Source organism: Alligator sinensis, unplaced genomic scaffold, assembly GCF_000455745.1.
Source record: "Alligator sinensis unplaced genomic scaffold, ASM45574v1 scaffold915_1, whole genome shotgun sequence".
NCBI lineage: Eukaryota > Metazoa > Chordata > Crocodylia > Alligatoridae > Alligator > Alligator sinensis.
Window position 1 is genome coordinate 224,203 of NW_005842597.1, and position 15,097 is coordinate 239,299.

At 40.4% G+C, this 15,097-nt stretch overlaps 1 protein-coding gene across 1 annotated transcript in view; it reads right to left on the reverse strand.

Moving 5' to 3' along the window:
- Positions 1 to 15,097, reverse strand: part of RELN (reelin) — a 479,029-nt gene that overhangs the window by 164,328 nt on the left and 299,604 nt on the right. Inside the window, exons 15-20 of the mRNA XM_025214714.1 lie at positions 14,338 to 14,466; positions 12,191 to 12,300; positions 9,535 to 9,601; positions 7,275 to 7,508; positions 6,508 to 6,669; positions 650 to 886 (exon numbers count right to left, since the gene is read on the reverse strand). Of these exons, the coding sequence (XP_025070499.1) occupies positions 650 to 886; positions 6,508 to 6,669; positions 7,275 to 7,508; positions 9,535 to 9,601; positions 12,191 to 12,300; positions 14,338 to 14,466 (939 nt within the window). The remainder of the gene's footprint in view (positions 1 to 649; positions 887 to 6,507; positions 6,670 to 7,274; positions 7,509 to 9,534; positions 9,602 to 12,190; positions 12,301 to 14,337; positions 14,467 to 15,097) is intronic.

The following is a 15,097-nucleotide window of genomic DNA, read 5'->3' on the forward strand; positions in this document are numbered from 1 at the left end:
GGGAATGTCTGTACAGTTGCAAACTAGTTCAACCTAGGCAGGGTAAACTAACCTGCAAAAATTGAATCAATTCAGGCTCAGGCATTTTGAATATATGTCCCTAGCCTCAGGGACCAGAAGCAGAGTGGAGGTGGTTGCTCCCTACCCATTCTCCAGACCCCAGTCTGGGGAAGACACAGGGAATTCGTCTCTGCCAGGAGGAGCAAAGGAGGCACTGCTCCTCATGCCTTCCCCAGAACAGGTCACCTTGGTCTCTGGAAGGTGAGGAGAACAGGAGAGAGGGAGCTGAACACCTGTACACTCCCTCTCCCAGAAAGATTTCTATCTGTGGAAATTTCTCAACAGATAAATGAATATCTGTTGGGGATGGAATGATTTAGTTGGGGATGGTCCTGTTTTGAGCAGGGGGTTGGACTAGATGTGGCCTCCAGAGGTCCCTTCCAACCCTAATTTTTCATGATTCTGTGATACATAGCTTAGGTCACTGGTTGTGTTCTTACTGGCATGTACATGAGATACAATTACTACAAGTAGAAAGATTCATTTGCAGAAATTAATTAACAGGACAATGAAACAAAATGATCTCTTTATACAACTCACATGTATTATATTCAATTAAATAGCTGAATGCAATATTCAAGGTTCTCACCAAAGGGTCCAGTCATGGCCACAATATGGTTGAACGTTTCCCAGATAGAATCCCAGAGACTGAGTCACTTCAACTAGATTTGTGAAGTCCAGACTAATGCTGTTGAAAAGCACAGATGTCATGATGATCTCATCAACAGCCCATACATCTTCGCCCTGAGAAGAGTGATATGGCTGCCACCATCTGAACTGAATACCAAATTGTCTTGCATCTTCTGGTAGCTCCACAGATATTATTCTGCAAAACAAGTAAAATTCTTATTTGAACTAGAAATATACATAATAATTCTGTGGGGAATCCACTCTTTATCATGAGATTATCTATTATTTTAAACTGTCTGCAGATTTGAAACTCTCTGGGCTAAACTTAGCATATGGTTTACATTGGCTTCTGCTTGTGTGAATATGAAAAGAAAAAGGACTCAGTCTGGTCCTCTGGGTGGCTGTATGTTGGAAAAGCAGTAGTGGGTGAATAACCATCACCTCTACTCTACTGTGGGCCTACAAGAGAGCCACACAGACCAAAAACAGAAGGGTACACTGGCACAGCAAAGGGGGCCAAAGGTTTAATTGATTCAGTGTATCCTCACAATAGCTTCTGCCACACTGAAACAACAAAAGCCCCTTGTAGATTTGAAAGCTGTCCTTTCATATCAGCAGCATGGAGAGAAGGCAAGTGAATTTAAGAGCTCTTGCCACCCTAGAGCTGAGCCTGAACTACAACATGAGGGTCCATTTACAACTTCCAGCATCAGCTTCAGGGTTTCAGACCTTAGAGACTTTTGTCCTGATCTGATTAGATTTATCTAGCTACTTTGTTTCTGTGCCTTACTTGGCAATAAAGGACTACTTTACATTTCAAATCTATTTCTATTGCCACCTAGGATGAAGTTATTTGTTCACCTCTCTGGTCCTAGAAGATCTAACCTTAGCAAATTTGCACTTCCAGTGGACAGATTAATCCTGTCATTAAAAGAGATTATGTGTAGTTTTGTATGGCATACACATTTCTTTTATTGCTGCATAGAGATGTTATCACGAGTGAGTCCCATGAGTTTACCATGGTGTGCAAGGTCACTTGATTTGTCCTGGCAGCTATGACAACAAACTTGCAATTGATAAACTGTGAAAAAATTAAGAATAATATCTAATTTCCAGGAGCAATTATTGTGTACAGCAGCAGGGAGCATACATTAATTGCCATGGCAATGACATATTCTTGAAAGTTCCATAAATCACAAGTACCATGCTGCCCATACAAGATGATATTTGAGGCAGAATGGCTAAAGGGACATTTGTCTCCATCAGTGTGCAAGTAAATGCTGGTAAAGGGGTTTCAGTAAACTCATGCTGAGGCTAGTGTTTTTCTTCTTTAAAGAGGAAATGTAAACAAAATGACAGGGGAAATGAACTGGAAACGTCATTTTCTATTTTTAGCATCAATTTTTTCCAGATTTTCTGATTATCCAAATGCATGCTGCAATTTTTTGTTCCCTGTGATGTGTGAAATTGTTCTGTAGCTTCAGTCTTCTTCGCACAAAACAACACCATTAAAAATTGCTTGCTAAACTATCCCTTGTAAAGCCTAATTTATTTATTCAAACTGCCGTGTAATGTCACATTCATTTTAACGAAAGAACACGTTAACTGATTAGTAGAAAAAATCAAACTGTGAGACAAAACAAGTGACTTGGGGAAGCACTGATAAATGAATGCAGAACACAAAAAATGTTTTGCAAAGACTTCATAACTATTTGTTGACTGCTCAGCTTTACTCAGGTTTTAGGCTCAAGCCTATGGCTTCTGGGACTAGCAAGCAAGGATACTTTGTAAAACAGGTAACAGGAAAGAACATCTGAATCTTTAAACAATGCAGTAACAGTATTGCATCAGAAATGATACTAGACAATAGTATCCCAAAGGTGAGTAACAAGTATACCTTATGATGAGACCTGGGGCTTCACCTGTGGAGCAACTCCACAACCATAACTCAGAGTTGCACCAGTGACTGTAGACTCTTCTCTTTGCCTTCCAAGAGGGCGTTTTCCAAGTGATCAGTTAAGTCAAATCACACTAATTGAACTTGCAGATGGCTAGCATCTCTTTGAATGGCTTTTTTTGCAGCTATAGTTTTCCCCTATCTTTGGCAAAAGAACTATCCTGGTTCTAGAGCTTTCATGGACTTATGAGACTAGTTTGCAACATAGCCTGTCACCTTCTTTACGCAAGTAGTTCCACACGATTCTAAGAAACTTTATGTGGAGGATGTAACCCCTTTATCACTAAGTTTGGCATCCTATTCCTAAGCTCTGTTTTAGTTTGAAAGGAGCACAAAATGGATAATAGGGAACAAGGACTAACTCCAGACCACCTTCCTTCTCAGCTTGTCAGATGATTAGGGAGAAAGCTGTAAAAACACTTGTCAGGGAAAAAGTAGGAGAAGACAGAGCTCCCTACTTGGGAAGACAGGGCTGTACAGAGAAGCCAAAGACCCAGGTGGCATTCTGAGCTGGGGTTTTCTTTATTTTTTCTTGTAAACTTATTTTGATTCCTTAAGGTTAAGACTTTGATAACTGTGACAGCATTTGCCCATTGAATAATCCCACTAGTTTTATTCCCCGTTGAATTGAATTTTGATTAATCTTTGATTTTAAATCCAAGAGATATTTCAGTTAGGAACGTGCAAAAATGCATTTTCTACTTTAAAACACTGCCCTATTTAACTCTATTTTACAAATAAGGAAATTCAGGGACTAGGAGATTAAGTGGCTAGTTCAAAAGCACACTGGAAGTCTGTGTCAGAAATAAGACCCAGTTTCCCAAGAGCCTGTGTTAACCATAAGACCAACCTTTTATCCAGGCCAAAGAAATCCTTGTCCACAAGGAGTATCAAACCTACAGACAGCAGCTGGGCATTTCATTCTTACTGACTGTCAAAGGGACAGTAAAGCACCGAGCTTTATCCTTATCCTCTAATAAAGTGAACTAAGCTGAAGAGAACTGCCAATGCAGAGAATGGGCCACCAAGTATGCTGTTACCAAGCACACAGCACAATGCACTGCATAGCTGGAGGGTGATGTCTTCTTAGCACCAGGAACACATGTCTATTCCTGTACCTGTTGTTGGATTCTTTTTTTTTAAATCTCATTTTTATCATCGAAGAAGTCACTTCTCCTATATAGAAGTAGCAGTAACTGAAAGTCCTAAAAGTAGGCACCACACACACCACTGATTAACTGATGATAATGGAAACATTAATGTTATTTCACTTGCCTGTTAAAATACTCCTGAGGCAGGGGGCTAATGGAACTCAGAGGGGCTGGTGTGAACTACATATAGTACATATGTTAGCATGAGGAACCTGAATGTATCTACACTAACAGCAGCTTCTCTCCTCTGACTTTGATTTCTGGGCGATAAAGAAAGAGAATTCATGCTGATGGTTCTTCTGTCACAGAGAAGAAAGGTGTTTTTACTGCCATTGCCAAACACCATTAGATTTTTTTTAAAAACCAGCTGAGAGACCTTTGCTCTGATCTCATTCTTTCAAGCTATGCGCATACCTAATATTGAAAAGCCACTGCTGTTCTGCTTAGAAGAAAAATGTAGCTGTCAAATGGAAGCAGATTAAATGCACCTTTTCAGCAGAACATTACATGTATAATTATTTTTCATGTGACTGAAGATTAATTAAATTTCTGAATACAGACTGGTTGCCAAACTTTACAGTGGTCCATCTAGGTAACAAAAAAAATGATGATATTTTTAGACAACTTAATATATAAAAGAGAAGCCTTCTTCATGTTCTTAATCATCATTATTGTCAGCATAATATTCAGGTTTAATAATGGTTCATTTTTTATATCCTTATGTGGTACAGTGTACATATACCATGAAAATACCTTTTTAAGCTATACGTTTTAAAAATGGTGGGTATATATTGAGCTTTATTCTTAGTCCCACCAAAACAATGGAAATTAAACTGCTTATAGTGAATCTTGAAAAGAAAAATAAGTCTATGCATCAAAGGAATTCACTACATTTATGTCTTAAATGTCATTAAAATAAGATCCCATGTATTTTCCTTATTATTATAAAAAATTAATACCACTATATATTAAAAACCTTTAGGGAAATATAATTCCTACTACTACAATCCTAAAAAATTTAGGAACACCACCATATAAAATATATATGCAGCTATAATAAAGGAAGTGAAAGAAAACTTTGGAGAAGAGTTATTAGTATTTGAGCTCATAAGACCATTCTTTAGGACATATTTAAAACTTCAGAAATTAAAGCCACACAATAAAGGCTCCACCAATGGCAGTCACAGCTCTCAACTTTATGAAGTATTTCTTATTGCTCCCAAGAAATATTGTTAACATATTTTTTAACTTTATACTGTTCCTAGTCATGTCTTCTATTGTCTTGTTATTACATCAAAAGGGATCTAATGTGAGATCCACACAATTGCACCCTGTTCTGTACCACATGTTCATGGCAGGAGGTGTGATTGTGCACTAGATCCCATCACACCTTATCACAAGTGCAGGGAGAGCCTGAGATCAGGTTCCCAATAATTTTTATTACATCAAAAAAATCAAATCCTTCCTTGGCAAAGGCCAATATGTGTTGGATAACTATATCTTTAAATTATATTTAGTCAATCAGGATTAAGGTGAAACATATGGATGACTTGGAATTAATGCTACAATTTTCATTTAGCCCCTGCTCAAGATACAGGATGAAAAAACATCAAAGTTGCCAATTTTGCAGTACACCTAGGCACATATGTAACTGAGTTCAGTGAAATTTCTCATGTGCTTATTACATATGTGCTTAGATGCTTTCCTCAGTTGAAGAGAGACGTGGCTGGTCAGAGGATGGTAGCATGAATCCTCAATTGACAGTGGTACTTAATGGAAAGGTTGTGGATGCCCCATGAATGGCAGAAACTTCCTGCAGACTTTGCAATAAATTTGTGTTAAGACCACACTCTGACCTCTCAAGCTTCTAGCTTAAGCAGATGATGCAGTATGATGTCAAGGGTTTTGAAACAATGCATGTTTTGCCTTATCTTCTCCCCTTAGCTGTAATTTCTGTCCTTCCTCAATCTGCTACAAGACTGCAAGGCTTTCAGAGTGAAATTATGTTCCCCCTCATCCTTCTGCCCTTTGTTCTACCAGGTCAACAGGAGTCTTGGTTTCTGGTATCTTTTTTTTTTATAACACAAATGGGAAAAAATGGAATGTGTCCAAAATTGGTGCATATGTTTGTGGAGAGAGATGAAGGTCTCCTGCAAAACAGAAGGAGGGGGAAGTCTGTGATGTGTCTCCACCAATATGCTAGGATAAAGAGGGGCCATCCAGATTCCTCCTGAGGCTCAAGCTGTCACTGCAGAATGCTCAGTCAGCTAGAAGTAACCTATGCTTCACACCACCTCTGGCCCCCCTCCAGGTTTAGCAGCTTGGTTTGAACTGTCCCAGGGGATGGAGGATACAGATTTAATGATTTATAACTGTATTAGGAAGAATGGATGTTTTGGGTTTTTTTGAAGGAAAAATCACTGATGCTCATGTGCTGTTCACTTTTCCTTATTAGAGCTTCAAAATATACTTGGAACAACTTGTTTGTTCTCTTGAGGATAAAAATCATTCCTTGTGGAAGCATATGCACCCCCACTGAAGACAATTTGCTTGCACATCAAGTCTGAGTTTGACTGCCAATGCCCAGGGCTCAGTGCTGTGAATACACCGGTTTTCAGTAATGTAGAAAATTGGCCAGGGTCCAGTATATAAAATTAGCTCCCCTACATCTCAGTGCACGTGCATTTACACAAACCACTGCTTCAATACCTTGGCTCGTGGTAGTTGAGATAAGAATAATGTTCCAGTAGTTTCCATGTAATCCCATTGTCATATGAATAGTGCAGTAACACTCCTTCCCCAGGCTGATCAGGAGCCTTGCAGGTACTTAGTACAGACTTGCTTCCCAGGCGCAGAGTGAACTGGAGGAACCTAGATTGGAATGATATCAACATTTTTAGTATACCATTTATATTGTGTTTTTTCCTAATCATATTTTCTGATCTTAAAAACAGAGACAAATTATGATAAAACCACTTATGGGTCTTTGTAGCTGAAATTGTTTTTACAGTCAAGTAATGCAATGTGGCATATATATTTTTAAAATGCCAATCATTACAGCATTTAATTATTTAGTAGGCTCTGGAGGGGAGGAGGAGATACTGAATGGATCTAATCAGCTGCCACAAGCTGTCAAATAAATACAACCTTATAAATAATTAATTAGCACTTGGCTCTGACACTTAGTTTTGATATTAACATTTCATATTTTCCAACCTGGCTGTACAATAATTGCCCCCAAACCTGTTTAATACTCATGTTATTTACAAATCTGGAACAGTGAAAGGATTGTTACTTATTCCTTACAATCAAAATTAAAACACAAAACAAAGTGTTTCAAAATGCTTATCATTGTGCTACAAGAGTGGTTAAATAAAGGCAAGTATTATAACCCCCAAAAAACAAACCCATCGATTACTATTCCAAATATAGTTTCTAAATTTGTCTACATCCTGTTGCCAATCTGTTGTATTCACCTGGACTGTGAACTGTCAAGAAAAGAAGTGATAAGCTGACGCCTTCCATCTTTGTTAAAAACCAAGGCCTTCCCACTTGCGAGTACTCCACAGCCAAAACTAACTTCAGCACCACGGATAGAGTAAAAATTGTGATAAGAAGAGAGCCTTGAGTTGCCAAAGCTTTCTGAAATAAACATTGGGAATGTCTGAGAGGCCATTTCACATGCAGGACCTGAAAAGCCAGGATCACACCTGTAAGCAGGATAGATTAAACACAACAATCAATATTGACTTAATGTTATGTTTCCCTTTTGCTTTTCCTGTAGAAAATCAGGTAATAGTTTTGCATCCAAACATAAGTTGTAAACTTTTAAGACCTTAAAAATAAAGTCTAAATGCTATGCTCTTTTCTAAATAAATTAAACTTTATGGAAATATTCTATGGACAATGTTTTTGTTCTGGTTAATATTTCACTTCCCTGTTTAGAAAGAAATCTCACATGCATGTAAAAAGAGATCAATATCTTCATCTAAAATAAAAATATAGAAGAGCTTTGTTTTCTTTTTGATACAAAGATGTCTCTAAGGCCCCTTCTACATGTTCCTTAAGGTGTGATTAACCAGTTAATTACACCTTATGTTATGACCCAGCCACACATTCAACCAATCAATGGCATGATAAAGCAAGCAATAAGCTACAAAGTTATTCCACAAAAAATGTAGATTGTTCTAATCATGGCATTAATTGAACATGGGCTCAATTGAATATCCGCTCAACATGTGCCAAGTGCTCCCCTGTGGCTGGGAGCCCCATGAATTGAGGAGCTCCCAGCCACAGGAGTGAACCACGCACTGCCAGGCCTGCAGCTGCAAGGCTCGCGGTGGTGGTACCATTCCAGGCACTGCCCCCACTGTGAGCCTCACCAGCTGTGGGGCCCGCAGCAGGAAGATCACTACCTCCCTTGGGAGCCTTGTGAGGTGCTGAGCTCACAGCAGGGGTAGCACCAGGGACATTGCTGCTGCTGTGAGCTCACAGCAGGGCAGCATCACTGGCTGTGGGGCTTGCAATGGGAAGAATGCTGATGCTGCGGCGAACCTCATCACTGCAGGGCTTGCAGTGGGGGCAGCATCATTGGCTGCAGGGTTCAGAGTGGGGGCAGTAGGGAGAACACTGCCACAAGCTTCATCAGCTGTGGGGCTCACAGTGGCTGCAGCATTCTTCCCCACTGCAAGCATCACAGCCTCGTGCTGCCTCTGTGGGCCCCACAGCTGATGAGGCTCTCAGGAGTGGCACCATTCGCCCCCCCGCCTCTGCTGCACGTTCTGCATTCGATGATGCTGCCCCCACTGCAAGCCCCACAGCTGATGAGCTGGTAGAGGAAGCAGTGTTTCTGGGTCTGTTCCTGCTGTGAGCCATCAGGTATGGGGCTCACAGCCATGGGAGCTGGTGCAGGGGGAGCTTGGGAACCTGATCTCAGGCTCTCCCTGCACTGGTGATAAGGTGTGATGGGATCTAGTGCACAATCCCACAATCACACCTCCTGCCATGAACATGTGGTACAGAAGAGGGTGCAATTGTGTGGATCTCACATTAAATCCCACTGTGCCTTTACCTGCACATGTAGCGGGACCCTAACACTACAGACTGGCTCATGTGCCAAGTTATCATCTTGCTTGTATTTGCAGTTTGTCAAACATGATTATAACTAACAATAAAACAGAATTCAGCATGTGATTGAGCTAACTCTAATGCCTGAATATAATTAACCTAACATTTCCAAAATGCCCAGTGACTTTGACTGCCTTGCTGCCTTGGGGTAAGACCCCTTGAAGAAGCTTATTTTTCAAAAAGCACAGAGTGCTGACCCTCTAAAATTCAACTCCTTTTGGCTCAGTCTACCAAAACTACAAAGATAAAGACTCTATTCTGTTCATTATTGGCACAACTAATGAAAAAGTGATGCAGCCACAATTTATCATAAAAAGGACATAACCATATGTAGTTAACATTTCTTGAGTGTAATACAGTGCATTCAAAAGGAATGGGAAGTCAGACCCTTTCCAGGTTAATTATACAAGAAAATTATTAAATAAAGTGCCAAAATTACTAAAAACACTGTAATTCAGAAAGATTAAAGTTTATCAAATGCTACTTTAGTTGATTTTTTAGCTTTATAGCACTACAAATGAAATGAAGAATCTTATAAATGTTAGAGTACAAAATGAACTACCTGACAAAAAGCAAACGTACTAACTCTTGAATTATTAGAACCCTTACTTGCAGCCATTTCTAGTGCATTGTCCTCGCCCTGAGCAGAATCTGAGGCAAGATGGACCAATATAAACTGCAGAGAAGAGAAATTAGTTAAATGAAAGGTTGTATTACGTGACAAACAGAAGATAGCCAACACCAACATACAGATTATAATCATCATTATCATCATTAAAACTCCTACTACTACTAATAAAAATTTTGTATTAGTATTCCAAATCATGCATTTGTATTCTACTTGCATCTGTTTCTAGTGCATTGTCCTACAGACTGTAGACTTGCCTTGACTTTATCATACTTTTGTTTCCTTGAACTTGTACTGACAGTTACATTTTGCATTTCCCTAACCAGTAACTCACCTTTCCTGACTTTCATACCCCTACACAGTAACTCACCTTTACTGACTTTCATACTTACCACTGTTTTGACATCTAACCGTGTATGTATCCATGCACTTATCCTTCATTTTTGCTTTATTTTTGACATAATGTCACTATCTCTAAAAGCAAGCATTAATTTTGCCTTGGAAATGTGGAGTTGATACTAAATCCCATTCAAGTGAATACAGAAACAATATCATAAAAAAGTAATGAAAATTAACTACTTCATTAGCACTCTCTTTTTCTCTCTTTTTATATATATACATACTTACACAAACACACACACACAAACATATATGTATGCTTGAGAGACATGTTCATATTTCTTTATATATGTATATGTATAAATGTGTGTGTGTGTATACTCGCTGAGGGCCAAGTTATGCCTGATCAACCTGATTACCTTCTATGATGAGATGACTGGCTTTGTGGATGCAGGAAGACTGGTGGATGTGGTATACCTTGATTTTAGCAAGGCTTTTGATACAGTCTCCCACAATATTCTCATAGACAAGCTAAGGAAGTATGGGTTGGATGAATGGACTGTAAGGTGGATAGAAAACTGGCTGGAGCATCAGGCTCAGAGGGTAGCAATCAATGCCTCAATGTCTAGTTGGCAGCCGGTATCAAGTAGAGTGCCCTAGGGGTTGGTCCAGGGGCCAATTTTGTTCAATGTCTTCATCAACGACCTGGAAGATGGCATAGAGTGCACCCTCAGCAACTCTGCAGTTGACACCAAGTTGGAGGGAGTAGTAGATATGCTGGAAGGTAAGCTAGCATTCAGAGTAACCTAGACAAATCGGAGTATTGGGGCAAAAGGAATCTCATGAGGGTTCGACATGGACAAGTGCAAAGTCCTGCACTTAGGATGGAACAATCCCATGCACTGCTACAGGCTGGGGACTAACTGGCTGGGCTGCAGCTCTGTAGAAAAGGACTTGGATGTTACAACGGACAATAAGCTCAGTATAAGCCAACAGTGTGCCCTTGTTGCCAAAAAGGCTAATGGCATCCTGGGCTACATTTGTAGGTGTGCTGCCAGTATGTCAAGAGAAGTAATTATTCCCCTCTATTCAGCACTGGTGAGGCTACACCCAGAGTACTGTGTTCAGTTCTGGGCCCCCCACTGCTAAAAGGATGTGGATAAATTGGAGAGTCTAGTGGAGGGGGACAAAAATGGTGAGGGCTGGGGGACATTACTTATGAGGAAAGACTGAGGGAACTGGGCTTATTTAGTCTAGAGAAGAGGAGACTTAATAGCAGCCTTCAATTACCTGAAGGATAGTTCCAAAGAGGATGGAGCTAGACTGTTCCCAGTGGTGACAGATGACAGAACAAGGAGCAACGGTCTCAAGTTGCAGCAAGGGAAATTTAGGTTAGATATTAGGAAGAATTTTCTCACTGGGAGGGTAGTAAAACACTGGAACAGGTTATCCAGAGAGGTGGTGGAAGCACTATCCTTGGGGGTTTTCAAAACCCAGCTACACAAATCTTTGGCTGCGATGATCTAGTTGGGATTGGTCCTACTTTGAGCAGGGGGGTGGACTACATGACTTCCTGAGGTCCCATCCAACCATAACTTTCTATGATCTACATTACCGATTATTAGATCAATAGATTGAGAAATAGATCCAGCTATATTTATTTGATAGGTATATTAGATGTGATATGCATCATTTAAAATGTAAATATATATATACATAAATATCTTTCTATCGATCTATATGTACCTGGCAGTATCCTGGCAGTTTTAAGCTTTTTTTACATTTGCTCTGGAGGTGGTGGGGAGGGTGGTGCTTTAGTTAGAGTGGCTCTGCCACTCTAATTAAGACACTGCAGCCTCTTGTGTATCAGCATCCCTGTGTTTCAAAATGGCACCAGGGGCACTTGAACTAAATCTCATTTGATAAGCTTCAGTTCAAGCACCCCTGCCACCATTTTGAAGTGTGGGGTTTGCTGATACATGAGATGTGGGAGGTTGCTGGAGTACAATAATTACCACACTCCAGCAGACTCAATTAATCTAATGGATTACAGTGTGTCGGATCAGCCTCTGCGCTCATGTACAGGCATCCAGGGATACTAGATTAAATGCACATTAACTAAAGCGTGTTAATGCACATGTACATGTATGTGCCCACTGTCTGCTAACTTCACATAAGAAGGAAGCACATTTAACAAACTGCAAATCCTGAGGCTTATGACATTGCCAAATTTGTGTTTACTAAGCGTACTCCATGGATATTCTACTCAAATTATAGGTGATGATGATGAATACTAACTATTATCAATTGCCCACATATTTCCAAGGATTGGTCCAATTTGTCTCCATCGAATCCTCGTGTTTTCGGTTAATGCCGCATTGGGAAGGGGAATAGTTATCCGGCTCCACCTGAAACACATTTAACACAAGTTCCTACCTTTTAAAATGATAGTGGCTAAGCATCTGTATGAATTTCAGAGGTCTTTATTTTACTCAGAAGAGTACTAAGCAGATGATATACACATGGGTCTAGATTTCATTTTCACATGTCAATTTGGAAAATGCAAATGAAAGCAGAATTTTTGGCACAGCAAAATTATTTACTGTGTACTGTGCAGTATATGTTATTTAAAACACTGTAAAAAATCAGTCATTTCTACTCTCAGAAGTAAAGTTATCACAACTCTTTTAGCAATGGATCTCTCCAGAGCTATGGGCTCCCCTTAAACTACAGACTGAATTAAACTCTTGGTTGAGGCCCCAGAGAGGGAGTGTAGGAATTATTTGACACAGACCCAGCCACCCAGTCTTGTGACTAGATCTTGTTCATACTGCAGCTTCTACCTGTTTTAAGTATTTGCATGACCACCAGATGCCCATATTATCCAGCTACCTCATGTCTGTTCTACATTAAAGCCAGCTATTGTGGCACCCAAGAGTTTTATAATGACACTTACTATGTTCCCTACCCCAGTCATACCCATGACAAGACTTTATTCTGAGGGGGAAAGAATGGTGGGATTGTAAATATTGGTGACACCAAGGTTCCTCACCCCTATGTGAGAGGAACCCTTTGGCAGTCACTTTACATTGGTAGTGTAGTTAAGAGTATAAGTAAAGGGCCCTCCTCCTTCCTCTGTTATATTAGCACATAATTAGGCATTGGTGACATGGAGGGGGTGCACGTGGGTGCACGTACACCCCCTGGAAGCACCAGCCATGAAACCGGAAGTCCCTGCAGAAGTGTACTTCCTGTTTCACTGATCAGTTGCTGCCCCTCCACCCCCTGTTGGCGAGCTGGTGCCCCCCCCCAGACTCAGGAGGCACTAGTCGCCCATGTATTAGGATTTGTCATTCAATGGCTATTTCTTTTTCTTATTGAGCATCTACATGTAGTTCTGTACAATAAAACTGTAGCACTGAGAGCTTCTAGCTAGTGAGATCCTGGTTTCCAGTGTAATTATGTATAATCATCATTTAAAATAGTAAGAATGCATGATCTTGTAAATCATGGCCTTCAATGGGATCATTTTTATTTATTACCATTTACTGGATTTATCAAAACAGGTAACTCTCAGATAGGTTACTCTCATTTAATTTTATTTATTTTGCCTGTAGCATCACAAAAACATCACTGGATAAATGAAAAGACCCTGAGCACAGACAGAAGTTTCAATTTTTGCCCAATCTGGCCACAGAAAGCAGTTTATAGCTTTGACCAAACACAAGTGCATGGCTGAAGACCACTTAAAAATGGCCCATTGGGTGAAAATCTGACCCATCATTCCATGAGGTATCAGATGAAGATGTTTCAAAATGCAGCATCGTTTGTAACTTGTGTCTGTGAAGCTCCCTGCTTGTCACTGTTTTCAGAATAGGAGGGGGGAAAGGGAGTACAGGGAGTTCAGTCTTGGGTTTTACAGCCCCCCCTGGAGGGTAGGGGGGTGTATTGGAGCTCCCCCCCCAAAAGGTGGGGGGCTCCAACTCATCCACCTCACCCTTGAGCACCAGCTGGGGAGCCCCGAGAAGGAGCTCCCTCCACTGCCTTCCCCCCTCCCATTCTGAAAACAGTGAGCACTGGCAGAGAGCCTGGCCACTGCTATGGGAAACTGGGTGCAGGATCCCAGCCCGCAGCTAGATTCCCCTCTCCACTGGAACCAGCAGTGACCTTTTGTTTGGTCTGGGGTAACCTTGTAACTCAGAACACTTTGCAGAAAACATTTCGAGTTACAGCTGGGAGCTGCATTTCAGTCTGCACCCCTATGTCCTTCATATTTCATATTTGGGTAGTTGCAGAGGCTGGCATGCTCCATGTTTCCTGTCCTCAGCTAGTCAGAAATGAAAGGTTAAATAGGGATCATTGATTCACTGCTTTCCAGTGTAAAAAAATGTTGACTTTCTTTCCTAGTCTGGAACCATAGTTATCTTGGCAGACAATTCTCTTACCCACTATAGTTTTCAGAGGCATAGACTGTGCTGTGAGGAAGATGAGGTCCAGCACATATCTCAGGCAGGCACTCTGAGTGAAGTAAGGACCAGGAACGACCATGATTTGTTGAAAACTCCAAGCTGACACTGGCAATACAAAGAAACAAACACACTGTGAGTATTGATCTCTGACTAAATGCAATAAATCTGTATTTGTAGCACCAGCATATAAAAGCTTCAAAACTCACTGGCTGCTTAATAATTGATAACTCTGATGCTGAGGTATGAAATGCTTTAAGTACAAAGCACAAACTCCAAACAGAAAACAAATTCAGTCTTTTAAAGATTACAGAAGGTAATCTATGTCAGAAAGCCTTTACCTGATGGATAGGAAAGCAATTACTACAGTCTTTGTTTGCTCATTATGAGATTATTTTTTACACTGTGTTTAAATGGGATTGATGATACTCTGATGTGTCAGGAAAAACCAGTCAGTGAATGCTGAAGAGACTGAGAGGAAGAATCTCACCGTGAAATGTTATTTATTTGGGAGGGATACTAGATTAAGATAGCAATTGATTTGTTATTTATATTTGCTTTGCCCAGAGTCATCTGGACTGAAAGGCCAAGTGACTAACTGACCAAACATGTAGCACATCACACAGCCACTGATATATTTTTGGCATACAAGAATAGCTACTTTGATAAGGAAACCAAATAATAACACTACCTGGCTCAAAATATCTCTGACTCTCTAAGCCATCCATATCACGGAGGG